The 27,493-nt window shown below is 44.7% G+C and overlaps 1 protein-coding gene across 1 annotated transcript in view; it reads left to right on the forward strand.

Moving 5' to 3' along the window:
• FGD6 (FYVE, RhoGEF and PH domain containing 6) overlaps positions 1 to 27,493 on the forward strand; it is a 120,521-nt gene that overhangs the window by 71,008 nt on the left and 22,020 nt on the right. Inside the window, exons 7-13 of the mRNA XM_047788262.1 lie at positions 2,119 to 2,275; positions 4,393 to 4,480; positions 19,983 to 20,033; positions 25,379 to 25,437; positions 25,520 to 25,591; positions 26,269 to 26,337; positions 27,321 to 27,404. Coding sequence (XP_047644218.1) covers positions 2,119 to 2,275; positions 4,393 to 4,480; positions 19,983 to 20,033; positions 25,379 to 25,437; positions 25,520 to 25,591; positions 26,269 to 26,337; positions 27,321 to 27,404 — 580 coding nt within the window. The remainder of the gene's footprint in view (positions 1 to 2,118; positions 2,276 to 4,392; positions 4,481 to 19,982; positions 20,034 to 25,378; positions 25,438 to 25,519; positions 25,592 to 26,268; positions 26,338 to 27,320; positions 27,405 to 27,493) is intronic.

The raw sequence follows: 27,493 nt of genomic DNA on the forward strand, positions 1-27,493 counted from the left end.
GCTGGCCTACACCACAGCCACAGCAATGCCAGATCCAAGCCACACCTGTGACCTACGCCACAGCTCACAGCAACACCGGATCCTTAACCCACTGGGCAGGGCCAGGGATGGAACCCTTGTCCTCATGGATACTAATTGGGTTTGTTAACCACTGAGCCACAGAGGGAACTCCCAGAGTTTCCAATTTTAGAGGCCAAAAGCTCCCTGTGTGTGACAGGGAGCTGTTGTTCCTTTCACTGAGTTTTTCCAATACATTGCATTTTCTTGGCAATTGCTGTAGATCTTTTTAGATGACCAAAACTCACTGGTGCCGGTGAATTTTACTCAGTACTATAAAGTTTTAAATTCTTTGGTAATGTTACCTCAAAAGCAAGACGGGCCCATATTCAGATAGTTTAACTTTGCATAGGTGGCTTTTTTTTTTTGTCTTTTGTCTTTTTGTTGTTGTTGTTGTTGTTGTTGTTGTTGTTGTTGCTATTTCTTGGGCCGCTCCCGCGGCATATGGAGGTTCCCAGGCTAGGGGTCGAATCGGAGCCATAGCCACCGGCCTTCGCCAGAGCCACAGCAACGCAGGATCTGAGCCGCATCTGCAACCTACACCCCAGCTCACGGCAACGCCGGATCGTTAACCCACTGAGCAAGGGCAGGGACCGAACCCGCAACCTCATGGTTCCTAGTCGGATTCGTTAGCCACTGCGCCACGACGGGAACTCCTAGGTGGCTTTTGATAGTCAAAATTTTTGAGAATGGGAGAGGTGAGTTGATATATTCACTTTGGAAGCATTTTGAAGTGTCTTATCTCTGCTTTTTTGGAGCTTCAAATCAGGAAACTGCATTTTGGAAAGGAGGCCATTCACTGAGACAATAGGAAGACTTGTTGTTTGGTCTAGAAAATGTGTGCATGCATATGTGACCTCATTGCAGATGCTGTAGATTTCAGAACAGGAAAAGAGGACCAAAGGTTAACTACTTTCACTGTTCTTTAGATTGCAACAGAAACTGTGGTGACATATTTGGAAATGTGTAGACAGTTTGGTCTGGGGGATTGAATTTATTGTTGAAGTCCATGGGGAGCCTCAAATCACTGGAATTACAAAACGGTATCACCTATTTTCATGATAAAAATCTCCCTCCAAGCTTTCTTTATACCTAATCCAGGAAAATACTGCTTCCTGTTTTGGAAATGTCTTGCCCCCACATGTTGGGAGAATATGCTAAGTAGTAATTCATTCTTAGCTGCAGGAGTTCCCACTGTTGCACAGTGGGTAAACCATCTGACTGCAGTGGCTTGGGTCGCTGCAGAGACGTGGGATCAATTGCTGGCCCAGCGCAGTGGCTTAAAGGATCCCATGTTGCAGCTGTAGCGTAGGTCGCAACTGCGGCTTGGATTCATCCCTGGCCCGGGAACTTCCATATGCCACGGGTGCATCCAAAAAAAAGAAGAAGAAGAATATACTTAGCTGCAGCCTAAGTGTAAACTTAGAGTTTAAGGGCTGAGAAATGACTAAAAGCTGTTTTTTTAAGCATGATAAAATAAAATGTAATTATAAAGAGTTTTCCTGGCGTTCCTGCTGTGGCTCAGCAGGTTACGAACCTGAGTAGTATCCATGAGGACTTGGGCTCAATCCCTGGCCCTGCTCGGTGGGGTAAGGATCCAGTGTTGCCATGCACTGTGGTGTAGGTTGCAGATGGGGCTTGGATCTGGCGTGGCTGTGGCTGTGGTATAGGCCAGCAGCTGCAGCTCCAATTCAACCCCTAGCCTGGGAACTTACATATACCATGGGTGTGGCCCTAAAAAGTAAAAGAGAGAGAGAGAGAGTTTTCCTGTATATACTTGTTCTTAAAAATGTCTGTGAATTGGCTTAAGTCTCTGGCGGTAGAGAAGAAGGAGCCGGCAGGAGCAGGGATGACAGTCGGAAGACTGGCAGAGTCCAGGCAGGATGTGCTGGCGGCAGTGGCAATGGTGAAGTGTGGGCGTTTGGGGATATTTCTAACAAGGGGAGAGAAGAAAAGATAAGCTGGTGACTCGGAAATGGGACTCTACTCGTCACTGGCTGTGTTTTGGATATTGTAATGATTCTCTTTTTCTATTTTTGTCTCTCTCTTCCCTACCCTTAGGACTGAACAACAAAGAATTGCTGATATCTTCGTAAAGAAGGGACCGTATCTAAAAATGTATTCCACATACATCAAAGAATTTGATAAGAATATAGCTCTGCTGGATGAGCAATGCAAGAAAAACCCAGGTTTTGCTGCTGTTGTTAAAGAATTTGAGGTATTTTTGCTACCATTTCGGTTTTGAAACTAAAAATATCAGTGAATGCCTACCGCCCCGAACTAGAAAAGTTGTAGGAGTATTAAGATGTTGCTGATCTCAGAGTTCCTGTCATGGCACAGCGGTAACGCATCTGACTAGGAACCATGAAGTTGCAGGTTCGATCCCTGGCCTCGCTCAGTGGGTTAAGGATCCAGCATTTTCCGTGATCTGTGGTGTAGATCGCAGATGTGGCTCGGATCTGGTGTTGCTGTAGCTGTGGTGTAGGCCGGCAGCCGTAGCTCTGATTTGACCCCTAGCCTGGGAACCTCCATGTGCTACAGGTATGGCCCTAAACACACACACACACACACACACACACACACACACACACACACCCCTACCTTTATAATCATTTGTTAGCTTTTCTTTTTTCCCTTTCTTCTGAAGTCTTCATGGAATTCAGAATGGCAGTGTGAAATAAATAGCCACGGCAACTGATAACTGACCCCGGTTTTCATCCACTAACTTATTCTGTTGCTTTGGCAGCAAGAGAAAGCATAAGATGGGAAAGTTGGCCGTCTGGGTTAATGATGTTTGCATGATAGATGCTTTCTTTCCTTTGTTTATTTTGTGTCTTTTTGCTTTTTTAGGGCTATACCCGCGGCATATGGAGGCTCCCAGGCTTGGGGTCAAATCAGAGCTACAGCTGCCGGCCTACACCACAGCTACAGCAACACCAGATCCGAGCCACATCTGTGACCTACACCACAGCTCATGGAAATGCTGGATCCTTAACCCACTGAGCGAGGCCAGGGATCGAACCCACAACCTCATGGTTCCTAATCAGATTCGTTAACCACTGAGCCACGATGGGGACTCAGGTGCTTTCTTAAATAACATGCATTATTAGTATAATTTTATAAATTATTCTGCATACCAGACCCTAGAGGTACATATTTAGAAAAAATAAAACTGTCTGAGCAAATGTGAAAGAACTCTTCCCTTCCCATGTGAGCTGTGTAAGAATCCCAGGACACCTTAAGATGCAGGGACATTTCTGCTTGGCCACTGCGATGCCACCCCACTGTAAATGCCTGTGTTGGCGATTGCAGCTGAAGCTCAGAAATGGGCTCAAGAATGAATCTTGTACACACAGGAAAAGAGCTTTAAAGGCAGAATCAAATGTCATTGTGGTCAAGTCAAAAGAGTTCTGAAATGAGGTGTTCCTCAATATACACAATGTGATTTGGGGGCTGTCTCTTAGAGCCATTCATCTGAGAAATAAGCTTACCTTCTCGGGCTTGCACGAGAAGGTTTGCTTAGCAAGGCTGCTTTTCAGGCTGTCTTTAATTTCTGCCCTTCTCCCCATGACCACTAGTTGTTATTATGAGTAGGTTCAAGATAGACTCTGATGATTATTTGAATCCAATTTCTCATAGTTTTATTTCTGCCACCTGGTTGTGCAGACCATGCATTTCCTTCTTGGGCCTGTGTTCGTGAATCCACGGACATAACTTCTAAGTGGGAGCTGCTGCCAGAAGTGGGCTCCATTGGCCTACAATGCAGACTGCGGCCAACCACCCTCCACCCTCTGCCAGAAGGATGTGAACAGCCTTTCCCAATGAGTCATGGATTTCCGAGACCTGCCTGCAAGAGAGTGGGGGTGGGCTTAGCGGTGAGCCGGCTCTGATTTCCCTCTTAGTGTAGGAGCTGTGCCTTAAAATCAAGGAAGCCTCTCTACGAACCCCCCTTCCAGAGTTGCTGGGTATTTAGAGTTTGTCTTCCAAGAGTTTGCTTTGTGGCTCCACCATAACAAACCCAACTAGTATCCATGAGGACGTGGGTTTGATCCCTGGGCCCACTCAGTGGGCTAAGGATCTGGTATTCCCATGAGCTGGGGTGTAGGTTGCAGATGGGGCTCGGATCCTGCTTTGCTGTGGTTGTGGTGTAGGCTGGCAGCTGAAGCTCCTATTCAACCCCTAGCCTGGGAACTTCCATATGCTGCGGGTGTGGCCCTAAAAAAAAAAAAAAAAACACCAAAAAAGAAATAAAGTTTGTCTTCCTGTGCACTTGAATCTGGGTCCCTTGCTTCCTAGGAAAACGCGTGGGTTTATGTTGGATGCTTTTCCTTTCAGATGAGCCCGCGCTGCGCTAATCTGGCCCTCAAGCACTACCTGCTCAAGCCGGTTCAGAGGATCCCCCAGTACAGACTGCTGCTGACAGGTGGGCCTCTCCCGCAGGTTACCAGCCACGCACCTCCTGTCCCTCTTGGGAACCCCTGCCTTGCCTAAGAGCGCCTCTCTTTTTCCCTCCACCCAGTAGCCGCTTTACCTGCCTTAGCGCTGGCCTGTGGCCTCACACGAGCTGGGCCTGGACTGCACTTCCGCCAGCCCTTCGGTCGTCCCGTGCGTGCTCTGCTCGGGGCCTCCAGGCACGTGCCTTCCGTTGGCTCACAACCTCTGTCGCCGCCCCAGCCCCCCAACCCTGTGTCACTGGCCCAGGTTCTCGGCATTCATCCCAGGGAGGCCCTTGCCCAGCCAGTCAGGAACGAGGTTGAGAGGGTCCCTCCCCGTGTTTGTGGATCCCCTCCCACGGCCCTCCTCACTTCGGTCGCAGGGTTGTTGCGAGGACTGAGCGATGAGCTGTGTGTTAGCTGCTCATCGGGGTGGGTAGGATCCGTGAGCTTATCTCCATCCTCGTGTCTGATCACTGTCGCATCTTCTGCGAGACTGGGAGCGTCAAGATTAAGGGCTGCGTGTCCAGGTTACCATCATAATGGTAAAAAAAAGAAAAAAGAAAAAGCCGCGATGTGAGCGAAGCCACGCACTGTGCTCGGAACTTCCTATTCATTGGCTCTTGTTTAAGCCTCACCATAGCCATGCTTATATCACCATGTTGTTTACGTAGGTGAAATAACAAGCTAATGGTGACTAAGTGGTTTGGCATCACAAAAAAGCTTGTATGGTGTGAGTACCAAACACAGTATGCAACACATGCTACTAGGTCCTCTGTGGTGTTTGCTGGAATGTACTAGATGTGCAGTGACTTTATATATATAACATGTGTTTTAAGAATTGTGTCCAGGAGTTTCTGCTGTGGCAGTGGGTTAATGATGCAGCTTGTCTCTCTGGAGGCGCTGGTTCAAGCCCAGCACAATGGGTTAAGGATCCAGAGTTGCTGCAGTTGTGGCACAGGTTGCAGCTCCAGCTCAGATTCCATCCATACGAAAAAGAAAAAAAAAAAAAACAGAATTGTGTCCAAATGCACAGGAATATTCAGATGCCACTGCAGCTCTCAATTCAATCAATTGTAATTTTGTGTAAATAGATTTTGAGGTTCTTGGTTCCTGTTAGTGTTCTTTAGAAATGGCCTGCGTACTTTTATCCTTAATCACTTTCTCTTAAGCCAAGAGCAACACTGAACGAGGGAGCTCAATTCTGGAAAGCCAGGATTTCCTGATTTCCCTTTAGGCGGAGCCTTCATGCCCCCCCCCCAGCTAGGTTAGTGAACCTCTGATGAGAAGCCCCTGCCTTTCAGACTCAAGACTGGCTACCCTAGGCGTTTCTCCTTCACGTGAATTTCTAACTGTGCATCAGGCACTAGATTTCTCTCTGTGACATAAGGCCAACCAAATAATTTGAGGATATCCTGTCCATCTGTACTTTTTTTCCTCTGTCTTTGGCAGAGATTAAGAATACACAGGACAAAAGGAAGTACCCATGTGTGTGCTGTGTTTTTGCTAGATAAATTCAGTGTTGTATCATAAATGAGCTATTGAATGGCTTAGGCTATTTCTACAGCTGTCACATGAAATAACTGTTTTTTTGCAGCAAAAGCCAACTGTGGTTCCAAATGGGAGAAGGATGGAGCAAAGTTCTGAAATTTTCATGGAAGAATATTTTTTTCCCCACACTATGACGGACCTAAGTAAAAGAGCCACATGTGTTTCATGTGGATTTCATGCTGTTCTTCTCACTGATTAATGGTGAAAGCGCAGCAGCGAGTTTTTACATATTCTCTTTAAGAGGACATATTTCACTTATTTTATGAGTAACCTAATGTGCACTTGGGGTTGTTTCTGTCTCTAATTTTAAAGCCCTTTCCCCCACCCCGGCTTCTCTTCTCTTAACTTGGAGAATCTCCATTATTTAAATGATGTGCAATACTTTCTATGTAGTGGACCCTTAGTCATTGTGAATTCATGGAAGGATGGAGGTGACAAATGGCTTCTTCAAGGTCACAAAGTCAGAGCTAAGGGTAAAGAGAGAACATCGTTTTCGAAGAGAAATAATGGACTTTCTCCTCTTCGTGCTGTGCCTTTTCTTCCATTGACTCAAATTCTGCCCTTCCTCCAACCCTGCCCGGAAGTCTTCCATCCCCCGAAGCCACCTCTGGCTGCTCCCCTTCTCCCTGAGCCTTCGCATCCGCGCAGTGTGGCTGAGTAAATCCTTACTGGATGCCTCATGAATTTGCTCATATCTGTGTGACTTGTATATTGATTCTTTCATTTGATTATAAACTCCATGAGGTCAAGGAGTGAGTCTTGTTATTCACAGTTAATAATGTCATGCATCCCAGTATATCTGGGTCAGTTTGGGATGCCTTGGAAGCTGTTCTGGAATTAATGTTGATTGGTTTTAAGCTACATTTAAAACCTCCCACTGGAGTTCCTATTGTGGCTCAGTGGCAACAAACCAGAGTGGTATCCATGAGGACATGGGTTCGATTCCTGGCTTTGCTCAGTGGGTTAAGGATCTGGTGTGGCCGTGAGCTGCGGCATAGGCCAGCAGCCACAGCTCTGATTCAACCCCTAGCCTGGGAACTTCCACATGCTGCAGGTGTAGCCCTAAAAAAGAAGAAAAAAAAAATTCTCCCTAACCAAAATATTTTTAGCCTAAAGGACAACGTTGAGAGAGAGAATTTGGGGTATCTTCTCTTCTGCAGAGAGGTGAGATGTTTTTGCCCTGGGCAACACATATGGTACAGCTAAAGCGCCTATGATTGTGTGTAGTCCTAAGGACATATAGAGGTGAATACCAACAGTTTGTTTTACCCATAGTTTTATTTAAAATTCTAATTTTCCAATACTCCTTTTTGTTATGTTCTTTTTTTTTTCTTTTTTTTTTTTTGTCTTTAAGGGCCACTCCAGCAGCATATGGCGGTTCCCAGGTTAGAGGCTGAATCAGAGCTGTAGTTGCCGGCCTACCCCACAGCTCATGGCAACGCCAGATCCTTAACCTGCTGAGTGAGGCCAGGGATCAGACCCACATCCTCATGGATGCTAGTCGGGTTTGTTAACCACTGAGCCACGACGGGAGCGCCATCCTTTTTGTAGTGGTCTGATTGCTCTCTATTTTGCAAAATATTTTTACTTTGGTTATCAAAGTGCCTTTGTCTGGGCACTTACATTTTTCGAAGTTGGGTTTAAAGTCTTACGTCTGCGTCTTTTCCAACATGTGAGTTAACGGGATCCTCATCGTTGGATGCACAAACTCAGTGATTTCACCCTCCAAACAACCTTGTGAGGGAAGTCCTTTTTTTCCCCTTTAGAATTTGTAATTCCAGAGGCCCAGAATATACAGGAGCAGGGAGCAGGAGTGAGACTGTTTGATTTATTAGTGAGTTTCAGGCAGAGAAAGGGAGGATTCCCTCGGACTCAGTTTAGGAGATGTGCGCCCACCGTGGTTTCCTGGGAAAGGAAGGCTGAGCAATGCAGGGGTGACTACAGATGAGGTCAGATCGTTTCTCTGGGATGCTTTTAGGGAAAGGTGTGTGGCCACCCCCAGGTCCAGCAGCCCTGCTCCTGCTCTTCCAACACCCATCCTGTTGTCTTGCAATGTTCTCTTCAGGACATAATTTGGGTTTTTATTGGATATTTTACTTAGGCTATCTCTTCCTTCATTGTCGTAAAAAATTTCCAACTGAACTTTTGGTAATTTTTTTAAGCTCAACTCAAAATAAGATCAAATAGAATTCCCTCTGTGGCGCAACAGGATTGGCGAAGTCTGAAGGACTGGGATGCAGGTTCAATCCCTGGCCCTGCACAGTGGGTTACGGACCTGGGGTTGCTGCAGCTCGTAGGATGAAGCTGCCGTTTGGATCTGATCCCTGGCCTGGGAACTTCATATGCCTTGAGGCAGCCAAAAAAGAAAATAATAATAATAAGATCAAAGAAAATGTGTTACGTAATGAAAGGCTTATGATTGGAAGTTTTTTTTAAAGTAGTAAAATTAAGTGATTTACTTAATTTTAAAAAACACACAGGAGTTCTTGTTGTGGCTCAGCAGTCATGCACCTGACTACTATCCAGAGGATGCGGGTCCAATCCCTGGCCTCTCTCAGTGGGTTAAAGATCCAGTGTTGCCATGAGCTGCAGTGTAAGTCAGAGGTGTGGCTCAGATCCGCGTTGCTGTGGCTGTGGTGTAGGCTGGCAGCCAAAGCTCCAATTCGACCCCTAGCCTGGAAGCCTCCTTATATCGCCAGTGTGACCCTAAAAAAGACAAACAAAACCAAAAACCAAAAAGCAGACGCTGCTGTAGGAGCAGCATTAATTTTTTAGCGCTGCTTATTTCCTTCCTCCTCATCTCTTCAGGGCAGAGACCATCTTTTTTTATCCAAACTCGGTGCCTGCATAGATTCTGTGTAACAGGAACTCAGTAAAGTGAAAGCCTCAGGGAAGTAAATACACTCTTTTATGTGAGGCTGAGACTCCCTGCGCCATGGTGCCAGTGAACTTTTGATGGATGAATGGATCGATGAATTGCTTTTAAGAGTAGAAGGCTCTTCCAGTTACCCAGAAGCAGAACGGTGGAAAGGACTGAAATACTTGCCTTTTCTCATCCTTCCTCCATTGTAGGATCTGCTGACGGGTTTTCCTCTGCCTCTGCTTCCTGCTCTTTCCATTTCCCTCGTTAGGCTCCCTGCCAGACCTTTCTAAACGCCAAGTTGCGGCAATAGCTGCCTACTGGTCCCGCTGCCCTTACCACTCCCCTTCCAAGGAAGGAAAAACAACTCCTCCCGCGTCTCCCCTTTGCTCTCCCACTGCCACACTCAGCACTTCTGACCCCGCGCCTACCGGATTTTTTCCTGCACCAGTCGATTCTCTTCAGCACCAGCTAGCTGTTCTGTAATTTAATTCAATTCTGACATCGTCTGCTGCCGGAGACCGTGGGCTCAGCCCCTCTGGACTGACCCTCCCAAGCTTCAGGGGCCATTGCTGTCACAGTCCCGGGCTCTAACCTATATTTCTGTCCCACCAGCTGTAAATCTGGGTTCCCATGACTTTCTTTTGGGGTTGAAAATTTGCTAGATTGGCTCACAGGACTCAGGGAAATAGCTATTTACATTTACTGGTTTATCATAAAAGGATATGGAGTTTCCTGGCAGCTCAGCGAGTTAAAGATTCTGCATGGTCCCTGCTGTGGCATGGGTTCAGTCCCTGGCTCAGGAACTTTTGCATGCTGTGGGCACAGCCAAAAAAAAAGAAAAAAAAAAAACAACCCTTAGATAAAAGGATGTGGTGGAGTTCCTGTCCTGGCTCAGTGGAAACGAATCTGACTCTATCCGTGAGGGTGCAGGTTTGATCCCTGGACTTGCTCAGTGAGTTACTATGAGCTGTGGTGCAGGTCACAGACGTGGCTCAGATCTGGCATTACTGTGGCTGTGGCGTAGGCTGGCAACTACAGCTCCCGATCCCCCCCCCCCAGCCTGGGAACCTCCATGTGCCGCAGATGCATCCCCCAAAAGGCACACGCATACACAAAAAGGATGTGGTAAGCATACAGGTGAACACCCAGAAAGAGATGCAAGGGCAAGGGGTGTGGGCTGGAACTCCCTCTCTGGGCACGCCAGCATTCTGGAAGCTCACCAAGCCATGTAGTCTGGGAGTTTTATGGAGGCTTCGTCACAGGGGCACGATCCATCATTAGCTGCACTTTAACTCCTCTCCCCTCCCTTTGAGAGGGGCTGAAAGTGTTCTGTTTCTAAGCACGGCTTGGTCTTTCTGATGACCAGTCCCCATCTAGGAGCTCACCAGGAGTCTTCTCATCATGACCAAAGACTCTGCTGTCACCTGGGAAATTCCAAGGGAGCTTTGTGTCAGAACTAAGGTCAAAGACCAGGAGTTCCCACTGTGGCTCAACGGAAACGAATCTGACTGGTATCCATGAGGACACAGGTTCGATCCCAGGCCTCACTCAGTGGGTTAAGGATCTGGCGTCGCCATGAGCTGTGGTGTAGGTTGCAGACTCAGCTTGGATCCCACGCTGCTATGGCTGTGGTGTAGGCCGGCGGCTACAGCTCCAATTGGACCCCTAGCCTGGGAACCTATATATACCACAAGTGCAGCCCTAAAAAGACCAAAAAAAAAAAAAAGAACCAGGGTCAAAGACCAGATACTAGGACAAAAGACGGTCCTAGTTCTCTTGTCATTTAGAAAATTATAAAGATTTTGGGAGCTTTGTGCCAAGAACCAGGAGCTGGGGCCCTCCAGTCGGCCTTAGGTATTGGCAGATTCGAACCCACAGATAGAGGGCAGATGGGACTCCGCCCCTTTATCTGAGGGCATTGACCATCCACAGATTTGGTGTCCGAGGGGAGCGCTGGCACTCATGCCCCACAGATACCGAGGGATATCTGCATGTATATATCCTTTGCATCATTTTACAGACGTGCTTTTATTCTGAAATTAGGAAAATTGGCACCTTGCTTATCCTACCGCAGTGACGGAGAGCTGCCATCACACATTTGCCCAGACCCACAGAACGTACCCCACCGAGAATGAACCCAGTGGAAACTGTGAATGTGGGGTCATTACGATGGGTCCACGTAGATTCTTCTCTTGTAGCCCGTGTCCCCCTCAGACGGGGGGTGTTGGTGATGGGGAGGCCACGTGGCTTTGGGGGCAGGAGATAGATGGGCAAGCTCCATACCTTTCCCCTCAGTTTTCCTGTAAATGTCAAACTGCTAAAAAATTAAATCCTACTCTAGAAAAATACAAAATCGTACTTCTCCACAGGATAAAGACCACGGGATAAACGTGTTCTTTATAACCATAGACCCGAGCAAACCTTTTTTTCCTCTGCTCTAAGTGCATTCCGTCTCTTTCTCTTTCCTGAAACTGGTCCTTCAAGGCCAGATTCTCTCCTCCATTCGTCAGTCACTTACTTACTCATTCAGCCCATATGGATATGGGCTGGCCCTGAGCTGGGCACCAGCAAACACTGGCTGACAACACGGTGTGGCCCCTGCCCTTCTGGAGCTTACGGCCCTGCTCTTTGGGGCCATGCCCAACCACTCAGGCTCCCTCCTGGCTCTTTTTCTTCTCAATTCCTAAAATTTATGTTGTTCTGGTCACTTGTTTGAGGGAGACTCTTCTGAGGATTTATTTTATAAGGGTCAACTTACATTCTTTGAAGGGATCTTTTGTGCCTATAAAAAATATTCTAAGTATTACTGGAAAACAACCACAACACCAAAGTCCCTCTTCATCTTCTACCATCCAGAAAGGACCATCACATATCCTTTTGGGGTTGTTTTTTATTTGGGGGGAGGTGTTTGCTTTTGGGGGTTTTTTGGTTTGTAATTATGTTACATGCAGTATAAATTTTTCAACGAAAAGCCTTTTATTTGTGGAAATTGACTACATTGGTGTTGCAACAAGTTGAGTCAGCTGGGGATCATGGTGGAGAAAACTATAATGAAAAATATAATTTAAAAATTCCTCTGAAATATCTTTTCACTTCTGTGTTTAAAGGGGGAGTAACAGTCCTTTGAACTTGGATTAAATTTGGATCAGGTAGTCTCTTTGATCTTGTTCAAAATATTTATGTTATATTATAAGTGGCTTTAACAACATATTATATTACTTCTCCTATAATCTTTGCCTTTCGTCTAGGCTGATATTAACTCCCTCTAGGTTTTAGAAATCCAGGATTTCCCCTGTTGGTAGAAAATGGGATATTGAAAACATCTGTTATAGCGTTCTGAAACTAGACATTTGAGTTATGAGCAGACTAATAAAGCAGATTTGACAAAAGATCAGGATTGAATGAATGCAGGGCTTTTAAAAATCGCTTACTGAAAATTGAAACTTCTGCTTCTGAAAATTGAAACTTCTCCTTGGCAAGTGTTTGTTTTAAAACCATGAGCTAATTGTCTACATCAAACATCATTCGAACACTTCCTCTAGAGCAGAACCTGATGAAAGGTGGGGCTGTCTGGACACCAGTCCAAGAATGTAGTTTCTGAGGAACCCAAAGGCCTATGATAGAAGGCAGGTCCATCCATGTGAAATGGGAGGGTGGTAACATTCAGAATTCCCATTGTAATGAGCTCAGCTCTTGTTGTGTTGCAATTCATTTTTAACTGTAGTTGTGAATGAGGTATTTTGTGAGAGGATATGTAATAAATTATGTCCATGAAGTAGTTAATACTATGGAAAGACTTTGGGATATAAGAAGTAAGCACATTTTCTCTGCCTATTTGAGTAAACGATAGCTTTTAAATTGAATCTCACTTTCTCCATAGAACAGGGGTTCTTGGGTTCTTAACCTTTTTCAAGTTAAGCCTGGATCTCCCTGGGAGCCTGGGGAAGCCTATGGATCTCTTTTCAAAATAATTTTTTGTAAGCTACAGGGTAAAATTGATAAGAGTAAAAGGAAACCAATTGACTGAAGTGAAGTTCTTTTAAAGCAGTTTTAAAATGTGACAGACCAATACATGTGTTTCTTTAGATAATACATTCAATATGAAGGTCCGACGGTGGATCTAATAATTACCACAATCTGCAAGTGGTATCAGAGTAAACAATACTTTTAGATTTCTGCAGCAGCAGTAATGTGATATTAAAAAAAAAAAAAAACATGACGTCTGTAGTGATAAAGTCCTAGTGCCATTGACAATACTGTGGTTTGTTGCCTGTTTTCATAATAGAAGGAACTTCTCTATGTCACTTAGAAGTTTTAGAATGTTGTTTGGCTCTGCCCAAGTTTGCAAATCTTCAGAACCTACCAGTAGACATTACAACAAAGCCATTCATTTTCCAGTTCTCGGTATAGGTTTGACACAAGCAGCCAAGTCCCTCTATTGCTGGGACTCGCCAGAGGCCTAGCAAGCTGACTCTGTTGCTCAAGAGTTTCCCTCAGCGCCTGTCAGAATCATGGGTTCGCACCAGGAACTGTTCCAGTTGGAGAAAACGCTGAAATTCAGACTCAAATTCCCTTTGGTGTCTATATTTGCTTTATTTTTCACTTGGCTATTTTTTGGGGAGTAGTAAAATATACTTCTCTCCCTAAACCTAAATTTGCTCTCTGTCGATAGTCAGGGCTGCGGGGTCTAAATATGCATAAGAGATTCTTTAAGTGGGGCTTGACTGTGTCAAGGCCGTTTCTATGCATGCGAGATTCTCACGTGATAAACTGGCAGCCTTAACGGCTGCCACATGTATCCACAAAGAAAAGCAGGCTCAACCAGGTCAAAATATTGGATAGCTTAGGTTTGGTGGGAGACTTTCCTGTGGTTGGACTCCGCATTCTGGATATCGCTGGCCAGTCTGTCCAGCTAAAAAGGGCCCCAAAGGGAGCGTCTATCCCCTGTAAGATCTGCTCCAAAATTTGGCCATAGGATGAATGTGGAGGCAGGTTTGGTTTGTGAGTCCTTTGGGGGTGCTACCTCAGGCCCAGATTTAGCAAAGGCTAAGACAGGCTGGGGCTGCCTCCTGTGGCTGTGGCCTGACAAGGGCTCCCGGGCAGAGTTTGAAGCCCAGGCTGCCTTCTGCTCAGGACGTTGTACAGTCTGGGGCTGCGTCAGTCCAGGAGAAGCGGGACTTTGGGTTCCCAGGAAGGCATCGCCTGTTTTCCAAGTCATGAACCCTTGATCCCAAGGGCCTGGAAAAGTCACCTCTTCTAACTTGGGCCACACATTCAGGGACAGGAATTGAACTGAGATTTGAAAAGTGGGAGAATGAGCACAGGAACTAGAGCGCTTTTTAGCCAGACCCTCAGAGAATCGTCTCAGCCGCCTGGTGAAATATGGAGCAGGGAGCGCTAACTCTGAGTAAGTGTCTCTTAGTCCGTCAGAAATTCAGGGAACGTTTGTTGACTATGCACCAGATTTTGTCCTGGGTGTTGGGGATATAAGGACAATTAATTCAGGTTCCTGGTTCTCGTGAAGCCCACAGTTTAGCGTTTGTGCATAAAAGGATACTTGACGCTATAGAACCATCAGCTTAGCGTCTAACTGCAAACGCTCCATATTCTCATTAAAGTTAACTTAAAATCTTGTGATTTTATTGATACATATCAAAATGATTTTGTATCTAGTAATAAATAGAATAAAAGAATTAATGAAGATTCTGAAAGGGAGGCATCAATTAGTACATATTCTAAAACAGCAGTTAAAAAGACATAGTACCATTGTAAGAACAGACCTACTGGTTCAAAATAATAATTATTCTGCCACTGGAACAGGGAGGTAACTTGAAATAGGCTGTTGTTGATAAGAATCTAATGTGGAACAAGTAGGAAGTGAGAGACAATGGAATAAGAAAGGGGATCCCATGTGCCTCAGTAGATTAAGGATCTAGTGTTCTCTGCACTGGCTCAGGTCACTGAGCCAGTGCAGAGAAAGAGAGGAAGAATGAGGAAGGAAGGAAGGGAGAGGAGTTCCCGTCGTGGTGCAGTGGAAACAAATCTGACTAGCATCCATGAAGATGCAGGTTCGATCCCTGGCCTTGCTCAGTGGGTTAAGGATCTGGCATTGCTGTAAGCACAAGTCAGGACAATTTTAGGTGTGCTTTATTTGTTTGTTTGTTTGTTTGTTTATTTTCTTTTTTATGGCTGCACCCACAGCATATGAAATCTCTGGGCCAGGGGTTGAATCCAAGCTGAATCCTTTAGCCCACTGCCCCAGGCTGGGTATCAAACCCTCACCTCGGAGTTCCCGTCGTGGCGCAGTGGTTAACGAATCCGACTAGGAACCATGAGGTTGCAGGTTCGGTCCCTGCCCTTGCTCAGTGGGTTAAGGATCCGGCGTTGCTGTAAGCTGTGGTGTAGGTTGCAGACGCGGCTCGGATCCCGCGTTGCTGTGGCTCTGGCGTAGGCCGATGGCTACAGCTCCGATTCGACCCCTAGCCTGGGAACCTCCATATGCCGCGGGAGTGGCCCAAGAAATAGCAAAAAAAAACAAACAAAAACAATCAAACCCCCACCTCCACAGCTACCTGAGCTGCTGCTATTGGATTCTTAACCCAGTGTGCCATAGGGGGACTCCCAGGTTTGCTTCTTGTAAATTTTGAAATTTTTGGCAAACAAGCTTTTATTGACTAGACTTACTATTCTCTAGATCTCATAAATCTTTTTTTTTCCCCCGATCCAATTACATATTTAGGGAGGAAAGAAGGAATCTGGATAATACAAAGCAAGACATGTCCTCAAATACGAAACACTTGACTTTGGAATGCTACCTGTTCTATATGCTTATTTACTCTGCTCTGCCATCAGCCATTTCTCAGCACACAGTCCAGGAATCTGACTGGGCGTTGCTGAGTAAAAACTCCCCTTTCCCCACAGATGACTCATTTTTAGGAAATAGTTACTGTACCTCTTGAATAGTTTTCTGCTTGAAGTTTTTATTTGTTAATTAGGCAATCAAAGGAGATGGTAAGGCTTACTAGGAGCCCATAAATTGAAAACTCAGACGTCTGATAAGATAGAGTATTTATCGGGTCCTCATTCTTTCACTCTGGGCCTCGTCTATGAGAACAAAGTTAACTTTCATAGCCCTTGAGGTTGTACTTGCCATGTTTCAGTTTTATGCTGCTAATGTTGGGTACTGGTGATGATGGGGTTAATCAACGTTTATTAATCAATGATGCCCCCTGGTGGCCAGAAAATATATTTTGTGTTGCGCATGCTTGTGGCACCCTTTTTTTTTTCAATATGAATAGCACTTGAGCATTTTTGTTATTGAAGTGTTTGTCTGTTGTTTCTTATAGGAATTCCCGTGTCTGTTGTTTCTTATGGGCCAGGGATTGCATCCAAGCCATAGCTGCAACCTAGGCTGCAGCTGCGGCAACGCTAGATCTTTTAACCCATTGTGTCTGGCTGGGGTTGAACCTGCACCTGCACAGCAACCTGAGCCTCTGCAGTCTGATTCTTAACTCATTGCCCCACAGTAGGAACCTATATTATTGAAGTTTTGAAAAATGTCTAGTTTGATTTGGCAGAAACAGGAAAGTTACAGAACACTGCACGTCCACCATGGCAAATTGAAATGACTCCTCTGCTCTCCTCATTTTTGAAGGGCACTTCCCGCAGGGTGCTGGGTCCCGAGTGGTATGTAGTCCGCAGTGCCTTATGACCAACACAGGTGTGTCTGTCTGGTTTCCTTTCCTGGGTTTCACCTGGGTTATGACAGTCCCTGGGGCAGCTGGTGATTTCATCGCTCCTCCCGTCTGACTCAGAGGGTGATCAGTCCCAGTCTCATTCTGCAGTTAAGGCACTGAGTGGTTCTTCACTGAGGTGGGGGTCATGGTCTTGTCTTCCTAGAAAAGGTACAAGTGCTCAAAAGGAGGATGGACTATGACAAGATGCCCTGAAAATATGGATGGATGGATACATTGGAAAGTTGCATTTCTAAAATTCAGTTTGATAACGCTGAATTTTGAAAGTTGAATCTTAAGATTTATTATTATTATTATTATTATTATTATTGGCAAGGAAAGTAAACCTAACTCCGTTATCTCCTTGAGTAATGATGTGATTTTGCAACATCTTCGTGGTGGGTTTTCTGCTCAGCCAATTTGTGTGTTTGCACTTTGTGCCTGAGTGTCCAGGGTGGCGGGCACCCGCTGAGCCTGAGTCCATGGAAAGAAAATGCAGCTCAAGCTTATCGGGCTCGGCACAGTGATTCTGAGGTCAGCACTTCCTAGTATAGCCCTCTTCCAGTGGCCTCTTTTGGTTTAGAGAAATGTCTCCGTGTGCATGGCTATGCTTCTGTATTAAAGAACAAGAACTGAGGACGAAATGGAAACTTGCCATGAATCTGGTACTTCCGTAAACGTGCTTTCGTTCCCACACTCTTCAGCTCACTTAAGGAACATCACTTTTGCTTAATCGAGGTAGCCAAGGCCTTGAGGACATCTAAGAAGAGTAAGTTTTCCTCCCTCACGTAAGAGGACCTAAGAGTGAGATCCTACCTAAGCCTCGCGCTCATGAAAATTTAGATATTTGGACTCACGAAACATAGCTTACATGTGGAATGCATTCTGAGTGGGGTCGGAGTGAGATTAAGTCCATTCTTCATCCTCAGATGAGACTCAGTGTAGTGTATGATCCATGCATTTTGTTAACTTGTGTGGTTTTCTTGTTTATTTGGTTGGACGAATGCTCTCCAGCTTGTGTGTTCAGATTACTCTCAGATCTAAATGGCTCGTGATGGTCTCTGGCAAGCTAGAACCTACACTGTGGTGCCCAGAAGCTTGAGGCCATGGTGCAGGATATCTCATCGGGGCTTATTGCCAGGGCTGGGTATTTCTGATTGGCATGTGTAGACTCACACAGGTTCTTGGGTCACCGTCTCAAAGATGCTTAGTTTCCGCAGTTGGGTGTGTGTGTTCACGTCATGTATTAAGTTTGAAAAGCTGGCGCTAAGTTGCCCTTTCTGCCTTTGAGCCTGATTTCATACATCCACGGAATGAAATTACATCTTTTTCGTGCTATTGCTAGATGGAGACTGGATCTGATAAAAATGCATTCCGTCTTTCTCTTTTTTTGGCCACACCCATGGCATGTGAAAGTTCCCAGGCCAGGGATCAGATATGAGCCACAGCAGTGACCACGCCGGATTCTGAATACTAGGCTACCAGGGAACTCTGCCTTTAGTGTTTTAACATGCCTTTCCTCTCTCCATTTCCCAGCTCCCACCAGCATTAGGATTCATCTCTGTCTTTATTGCCTTTTACCGACGCTTAAGACACAATCCTGTCTTTTTTTTTTTTTTAAAGCATTTATTTTTATATTCCAAGCATTGTCTCTTGTATGCAAAGGCCATGCCTTAGTGCTATGAGAGGTAGAAAGATGAATCAGATGTGGCTCCGACCCACAAGGAGCCCTGAGTCTAAAGAAAAAGAAAATGATACCACACAGTGAGTCACTCCTGTGTAATATCTTATTCAAAGGGAAAAAACATTTCTTTCAAGTGGAAAGTTTGGTAGGAGGGAAGGAATTTGAGATGAGCCTTGAAGGATTATGAGTTGCATTTTTATATGCAGAGACAGAGAAAGGATTCAGAAGAAGGGAACTCGAGAGACACAAAGTATGAAGCCGGGGAACACATGGGAAGTGTTTAAGGGATTGTTGTAGAGTCAAACTTTGGTAGAACAAAGGGCCTGTGTCAGGCAGTAACAAGGGAGAAAGTCGGAAAAGTGAACGAGGGCCATGTAGCATGGACTTTAAATTCCAGGAAATGGAATGTGTTTTAATTTGATAGTTAATGGGAAGCCATCGACATACCTGAACAAAGAAGGAAATATTATCTAGAAACCCCGTCATATTCCTTGGTGTTAATGACTTATTAAATAGAACCTATTGTCTTAATTTTTTTTTCATACTGTAAGACCCACTATATACCGTGTTGCCCACTTACAGGCTGTCTTCATCTAGACCAGGGTTTCTCAACTGCAGCCCTATTGATGTTTTGGGTCGGATAATTCTTCGTTGCAGGACTGTCCTGTACATTTGTAGCATGTTTAGCAGCGACCCTGACTTCTAACCACAGGATACCAGCGGCAGCCCTTTTCCCCAGTTGCCATGGTTAGAAATGTCTCCAGACACTTCCAGATGTCTCCTGGGGGGCAAAACCACCCGCATTTGAGAACCACTGTTCTAGACACACATGGTGCATTTTTCTGATGTCTGAGCATCGTTAGACTCTTGAAATCGGCAAATGTCATGGTCCCTTAGCAGTCAGTCTATAATGCTTGAACTTCGGTACTAAATCTACATCTCATCTTGAGATTAAGGTATTTCCTGGAGTAAAAGTGCTGGACTGGGCATCCTGAGACCTGGATTCTAGTCCTGGCTGTGCCGCAAAGAGGTTGTACTACTTGGGTGAGACCGTATACTCAGCAGCCGGATGCCTCAACTCCAAAATCACCAGTGCAAGCTTTGAGATTTGTTTCTAGCTCTGATTCTGTGTCCTAATTTCACATTGATTCCAGGGCTTTATTCTTTCAGGGTTGTTTTGTTTGTTTTTATTTTGTGTTGTTTTGTGGTTTTGTTTTTGACCACACCGGTGGCATGTGGAAGTTCCCAGGCCAGGGATTGAACCCATACCACAGTTACAACCTGAGCCACTGCAGTGACAATGCCAGATCCTTAACCCACTGAACTATGCGGAAACGCCTATTCTTTTATTCATCTTTTTTCGAAAGTTAGCACAAGTTAATCAATTAATTAGTTGCACTTTTTAAAAAAGGAAGTGTAAACCAAACGATTATCTATATGAAGCAATACACCGACTCAACTAAGAAGGACATATGTAGAATTCCCTGATGGCTCAGAGGATTAAGGATCTGCCCTTGTCACTGCTTTGGCATGGGTTTAATCATTGGCCCACAAACTTCTGCAGGCTGCGAGCACGGCCAAAAAAAAAAAAAGGAAGAAAGACATGTTTTTTCCTTAGTGCCTTTTATTGTACTAAATGCTGTTTCTTTTTCCTCTTCTAGATTATTTGAAAAATCTCTTAGAAGACTCTGGAGATTACAGAGATACCCAAGGTAAACAATTTTTATGGTCTCATGTAACAAAACCCATATATACAACTGCATTTTATTCATAAGAATCCTCTTTGTATGTATTTTTTATTTTTTTAACAGTTTGAAAAATGTATTGATATGGTTGCAGATTCCACTGTACACTTTAAAAAACAACCCCTTGTAAGTTTTGGTATATGTCCCAAAAAGAAAGAATGTCCACAGTTTTCTGAAAAGGCTATGAAATATAGCCTTCATTCTTCCTATCTATATAAGGCTTAATTTTCTTCCTGTCCTTCAGCCAAAACAGCTAATCCCAGCAGATTGAATGCAAAAGTGATAATGATAATTCAGTTGTCTTCTATTAAGCCAGGCATTAAAAAGTTTTGCAAAAATATGAAACAATGCTACTTTTCCCACTAAACTGTTCTATTTTAGAAAATATTTTTCATTAACATATTATTTATATTGCTATGTAAATGGCCTTATTGCAATTTTGAAAGGAATTAATACATAGCACTTGTCTTAAGTAATACAACTGTATCTAATTTCCGTTTTTTTTCTTCTTTGGGCGTGTGTTTTTATTTTTTTATTTATTTTATTTTATTTATTACTCAATTTTATTACATTTATAGTTGTACAATGATCATCACATCCCAATTTCATAGCATTTCCATCCCAAACCCTCAGGCATCCCCTACCCCCCAACCTGTCTCCTTTGGTAACCATACGTTTTTCAAAATCTGTGGGTCAGTGTCTGTTCTGCAAAGAAGTTCATTGTGTCCTTTTTTTATATTCCACATATAAGTGATAGCATGTGATGTTGGTGTCTCATGGTCTGCCTGACTTCTCTTAGCATGATAATTTCTAGGTCCATCCATGTTGCTGCAAATACCATTGTTTATTTCCTTTTAATGGCTAAGTAATATTCCATAGTGTGTGTGTACCATATCTTTTAACCCCTTCTTTATTACTCAAATGAATTTATCAATCTGTATTTGTGTAATGATCATGACAATCTAATTTCACAGGATTTCCATCCCACAGCCCAAGCACATCCCCCCACCCCCCAAACTGTCTCCTCTGGAGACCATAGGTTTTTCAATGTCTGTGAGTCAGCATCTGTTCTGCAAAGAAGTTCCGTCTGTCCTTTTTTCAGATTCCACATGTCAGTGAAAGCATTGGATGTTGGTGTCTCATTGTCTGGCTGACTTCACTTAGCATGATCATTTCTAGCTCCATCCATGTTGCAAAAAATGTTGGTATTTTGTTCTTTTTAATGGCTGAGTAATATTCCATCATGTATATGTACCACATCTTCTTGATCCACTCCTCTGTCCATGGACATTTAGGTTGTTTCCATGTCTTGACTATTGAAAATAGTGCTGCAATGAACATCGGAGTACATGTGTCTTTGCGAGTCATGGTTTTCTCTGGATAGATGCCCAGGAGTGGGATTGCTGGATCAAATGGTAGTTCTATTCTTAGTTTTCTGAGGAATCTCCCTACTGGTTTCCGCAGTGGTTGCACCAATTTACAATCCCATCAAGAGTGTGATAGGGTTCCTTTTTCTCCACACCCTCCCCAGCACTCATTGTTTGTAGACTTTTGGATGATGGCCATTCTGGCTGGTGTAAGGTGGTACCTCGTAGTGGTTTTGGTTTGCATTTCTCTAATAATGAGTGATGTTGAACATCTTTTCATGTGTTTTTTTGGCCATCTGTATGTCTTCTTTGGAGAGTTGTCTGTTTAGATCTTCTGCCCATTTTTGGATGGGGTTGTTTGTTTTTTTGGTATGGAGTTGCAGAAGGTGTTTATAAATTTTGGAAGAGAATCCTCTTTTTAAAAGAAAAAATTCTTGTTTTGGACAGATTAAAACAGAACTCGATAAAGTGGTAAAGGGGTGCCAGAAGCAGGTGAAACTGTAGGAACAAAAGGTGCATGGGCCAGCCTCCTGAGAGAGTTGAGTGGTCCCAGTATAGTCTGTGCTCAGGAAGCTTCATCCCCCTGGGCTTCATGTCTCTCCGAGCCAGGGGTGAATTCACCTTCTCCAGATGTCCACTGCTTTCAAAAGCAGAGATTCAACCAGTTGATCTGTAAGGTCCTTTCATGTTTTAAAATTAGGAATCCGTAAAGTGACCAAACTACGCAAATTAGAGATGAGGTCTAAAATAGCCTATTATTCTGGGACTCTTCAATGATGGGCATCAGCCGTACCATCCTTCCACGCCCTCACCTTCAGCAGTACTTTCGAGAAATGGTCCATTACAATGCAAGGGACTCATTGATTTTCACCAGATAATTTGTGTGTCTGTCTGTCTGTCTGTCTCTTTCTCTCTCTCTCACACACACACAAGAATTAATTCTGTTCGGGATAATGGTACTTCTTTTCATTTATCCCCAAACTACCTCTTTCAAAGGTCAGAGGTATATCCCTGGCTCTGAGGTGTAGAAACACATTAGACAAACCCGTTTCCACCCCATTTTATGAATTTTGATCACATCCTTTACATTTTCAGATGACAGAGCTAAAATGTTTTTTTCATACATTTTGTAGAGATTCATTTTATTCATCATTTTACTTTTCATTCTCTAACATCTATTTGCATGTGTTATGCTTTTACCTTTTTTTTTTTTTCTTTCTAGGGCTGCACCCAGGGCATATGGAGGTTCCCAGGCTAGGGGTTGAATCAGAGCTGCAGCTGCCAGCCTATACCAGAGCCACAGCAACGGCAGGTCTGAGCCTTGTCTGCAACCTACACCACAGCTCACGGCAACACCGGATCCTTAACCCACTGAGTGGGGCCGGGGATCAATCCTGTTTCCTCATGGATGATAATCGGGTTCATTACCATCGAGCCACAACAGGAATTCCTGCAAGTGTTATACTTTTAAACATGCTTTTTTTTTTTCTAAAGGAAAAGTTTGGAGTGGGAAATATGACATGCTTTTTGTCTTTGGTAAACATATAATTTAGTTGAAGAAGGTCTTTGATACCCATCAGATAAGGAACAAAGCAGATAGCTTTCAAGTGAGGATGCACTGAGCAGTATAGAATCATTGGGGAGAGGGAGAAGAGCCTGAAGATTGAAGAGGCAGAGCTTAGAGAGACGTGGGGCCAGAAATGAGTTGACTGGCGTTGGGGAACGAGGGGGAAGAGTGGACAGTCCAGGTCAGAGTCTGTCTCGGAAAGATAAATACTTTAGACAGATCTTAGCAAATAGGGCCTCAAGAAAACATCTGTCCGAGGGCTTCTGCTTTCAAAGAAAGTGAGTTATTAGCTCCATTGTATAGACAAAACAAATACGGGACCAGAGCTCACGGAGCATGTTGAAAGGAAATTACATACCTTAGCAAAGCCATGGCTTGGGATCAGCAGTGAACAGTGAGGTGCACAGAACGGCCAGAGGCAGTGCAGTCAAATTGTGAGATTGCCGGAGGCTGAGGGGAAATGAGACTGATAGACCTTTGGAAGGGAAGCAGGAGAGGAAAAGGAGCAGAGCCATCAGGGCCTGCTAAGGGAGGACATGGGGAAGGGAGCAGTGCTTAGAGACCAGGTGACCAAACAGCAGCAGCTTTATTACGACGTCCGTTCATTAAATGGTGACACTTTTCTCCTGTCTGCTGGGAATGCAAGCAAGCCAGGAAGAGAGGAATACGTTTCGTTCCCCGCTTGAATATCTGCCCTTGGAGTGCCAGATGCACTCAGTTCTTTTCTTCTTTGCTTTCCTTTTGTCTTTTTTGGCCACCCCACGGCATGTGGAGTTCCCAGGCCAGGGATGGGAGCCAAGCTGCAGCTGAGTCCCGTGCTGCAGCTGCGGCAACACCAGATCGTTTAATCCTCTTCGTGGGGGGCTGGGGATCAAACCCAAGTCTCAGTGCTCCAGAGACACCACTGGTCCCATTGTGCCATAGCAGGAACTCCCAGATACAGGACATTTTGGTATGTGTGTTTGGGGTCTCTATAAGGAAACAGTGCCTTCCATTGATAATGCTGATAGTAATACATTTGAAGAATATAGAGGAGTTCCCCTTGTGGCGCAGTGGTTAACGAATCCGACTAGGAACCATGAGGTTGTGGGTTCGATCCCTGGCCTCGCTCAGTGGGTTAAGGATCCGGCGTTGCCGTGAGCTGTGGTGTAGGTCGCAGACACAGCTCGGATCCCGCATTACTGTGACTGTGGTGTAGGCCAGCGGGTACCGCTCCGATTAGACCCCTAGCCTGGAAACCTCCATATGCTGAGGGAGCGGCCCTAGAAAAAGGTAAAAAGACAAAAAAGAAAAAGAAAAAAGAAAACAGTCCTTGTGGAGTTCTCTTGTGGCACAGTGGGTTAAGGATCCAGCATTGTCACTGCAGCAGCTCAGGTTGCTGCTGTGGCTCAGGTTCGATCCTTGGCCTGGGAACTTTTACATGCTACGGGCACAGCAAACAAAACAAAACAAACAGTCCTTTTATTGGGGATTACTGTCACTGCCACAGCAGCGTTGAGAGAGCACCCTTCCCTCTTTAACGCTCTGCCCGTTTTCCCTGTGGCAGTGCCCCTGTCAAACGGAATAACCTTCTCCGTGTGGATTCCTAATTAGTATTGCAGGCCGTGTAACCCCCCGGCTCCTGCCCACTAAAGACCAGTGGACCCTCCTTGTCTTTGTGGCAACCCAGCAGGGGACACTGCAGTCTTGGACTGGGAGCAGCTGTAGCCCCGAAGGAGACCGAGCACAGGCTTCTCCCTTTATGCCCTGTTATGGAGACGACAGGACCGAAGCATTCAGCAACATTTGATAAAGGCAGGGAGTTCATAAAAAGAGTAAAACAGATGACGCTCAGCAACCCACCTCACAGAATAATATGTGTCGTTAGGTCTTGTGTGCTTCCATGTGGCATTTCTTCCCTCTCGGGCTCCGCCTAAGAGAAGGCAGCTAAGCCCTGCCCCTCTTAAACAGCTGATTCTCACAATTCTGGTTTCCTACCCCAGGAGCGCTCTCTCCCAAGGCAGTTGATCTTGGAACAGCCCTCAGCGTCCAGGTGCAGTCCTATCCTTATCCTTCTGAGTTTCAACAGAGTAATCAAATCTCAGTACCAAACAACCCTGTATTCATACTGTTGATATACATGCGTATGTTTCTTTAGAGTCTTTCTTTGGCTAATTTTTTTCCTAAGTACTATTTTTGCCTGTTTTCTCCTTGGTTTTGCTCTCGTCAAAGGTCCTCGTCTGTATTTCTGCCTGCTGACTGTTAACTGAGCTCCTCCTGTGGCTGGTGGCGATGAACTGGCCAGCTCCTTGTCTGGAGTTGCTCAGTGTTGCAATTCATTGGTAATAATGACCAGATGCCTCTTCTGCCCCCATATATTTTATCCCCATGTATTTTAGATGCCCTTGCTGTGGTTATCGAGGTGGCCAACCATGCCAACGACACCATGAAACAAGGAGTGAGTATCTTCATTTCAGTGGCTGCCATACTCTTGAACCTGGGAGCCCCTGCCTTCATTTGCTCTGTATCCCTTTCCGTAGGACAACTTTCAGAAACTGATGCAAATTCAGTACAGCTTAAATGGACACCACGAAATAGTTCAGCCTGGGCGGGTAAGTGTTGCAGGCACCGTTTGTAGCTGCTTTCATTTGCGTTATGAAAATACGCCATGTGTTACTGTTGCTCCTCAGTGACCCAATCTGGATCAACTAAGTTCATTCTATCCTTTCAAAAACATTCATAATTTAAGTCACCATGACAAGAAGTCCAGTTCAATTAGGAGAATGGCAAGGGACCCCACAGAGCATCTGATTAAATTGGGTAATTTTATTGTGTAATCCTAGCTGACCTCACACAGCTTTAAAGACAGTTTCATTTAAAAGCCTTAATGTAAGAGAGGATTATGAGGGAAGGAAGAAAATTGGTATTTTAATGCGCTTCATAGAGCATAAACGTGGCCCAGGGAAGGAATTCAGGAGCCTTACAAAATGCACTTGCCAGGAAGTTGGCCATGCCTCAGGATCGTGTCCGTTACCTTTCAGACCACATGGTACCCCTAGGCTCAGTACTGGATTTGGGAAACTCTACTGGCTTGTCCAGTTCCTAAAGGACTTATAGGGTTTCGAAAAGAAGCTATGACTGTAAAAAGTCACAAGGAAACATGTCCACCCAGCCTCTGCCCACAAAAAAATCCTGGGATAAGAGGATTGAAAAGGAACTTACATGTATATGTACATTATGGTTGTGTCATGATGGTTGTTTGAAATGGGTCTTTGTTTGCATGAATCAGGTTTTTCTCAAAGAAGGAACCCTGATGAAGCTGTCTCGGAAAGTCATGCAGCCCCGAATGTTTTTCCTGGTAAGTGGCCACCTGTGTTTCTGCTGAGTCCAAGGCAGGGATCATTGCCTAATAAAGGAGACACTTGCTCAGGACAGATAAGCTTAGCACATTCAAATAGCAGTTTTAGTTTGACCTTTGGCTGTATTGCTTATTGCTTGTCAAGTATAGGAAGCAAAGTTGTATGATGCATAGCTTTTTTGATGACTGCACCCATGACATATGGACGTTCTGGGGCCAGGGATTGAACTTGAGCCGCAGCTGCAGCAACGTCAGATCCTTTAACCCACTGTACCAGGCTGGAGATCGAACCCATACCTCTGCAGAGACCCTAGCCGCTGCAGTCAAATTCTTAATCTGCTGCACCACAAAGGGAACTGTGAAGTTTACTTCCTTTTTGACTTGAGTTTATTTCAACTCTGATTTGGGAAAACTGATTCAATCAGCTCTTTGTTTTGGCAGATTGTAAAACCTTAGCGGGATTTAAATTTCAGAAAACACTCCATCTGTTACAGAACTTGGAAAAAAAACACATTTTCTGGAAACCGTCTTTTTTAGTAATGTCCCAATGAAACATTCCAGGTGGGGGGTTCCCATCATGGCTCAGCGGAAACAAATCTGATTGGCATCCATGAGGATGTAGGTTCAATCCCTGGCCTTGCTCAGTGGATTAAGGATCCGGTGTGGCCGGGAGCTGTGGTGTAGGTTGCAGACGCAGCTCAGATCTGGCGGTGCTGTGGCTGTGGTGGAGGCTGGCAGCTACAGCTCCGATTTGCCCCCTAGACTGGGAACCTTCCTGGGCCCTGGGTGTGGCCCTAAAAAGACAAAACAAAAAAACAAACAAACAAAAAAAACGTTCCAGGTGGTTCTGGTTTTATAAGCAGAATACAGGTATTTTATTCAGAGAGTTTTAAATGAAGAGGTAATATTGTTTCTTTATTCTTGTGTCTTATCTTTGTAGCTGAAATTTCTTTATCATGTCCTTGAAATGTTTCTTCTTACAGTTTAACGATGCCCTGTTGTATACCACACCGGTGCAGTCTGGCATGTATAAACTGAACAACATGCTCTCATTGGCTGGAATGAAGGTCTGTGCTTCTGTTAACAGAGATTTTTTTTTTTTTTTTTTACCCAAATATATTTAGAGCAAACCCTGAGGGTCATCATTTTTCTCACA

The sequence above is a fragment of the Phacochoerus africanus genome, chromosome 7, assembly GCF_016906955.1.
Source record: "Phacochoerus africanus isolate WHEZ1 chromosome 7, ROS_Pafr_v1, whole genome shotgun sequence".
NCBI lineage: Eukaryota > Metazoa > Chordata > Mammalia > Artiodactyla > Suidae > Phacochoerus > Phacochoerus africanus.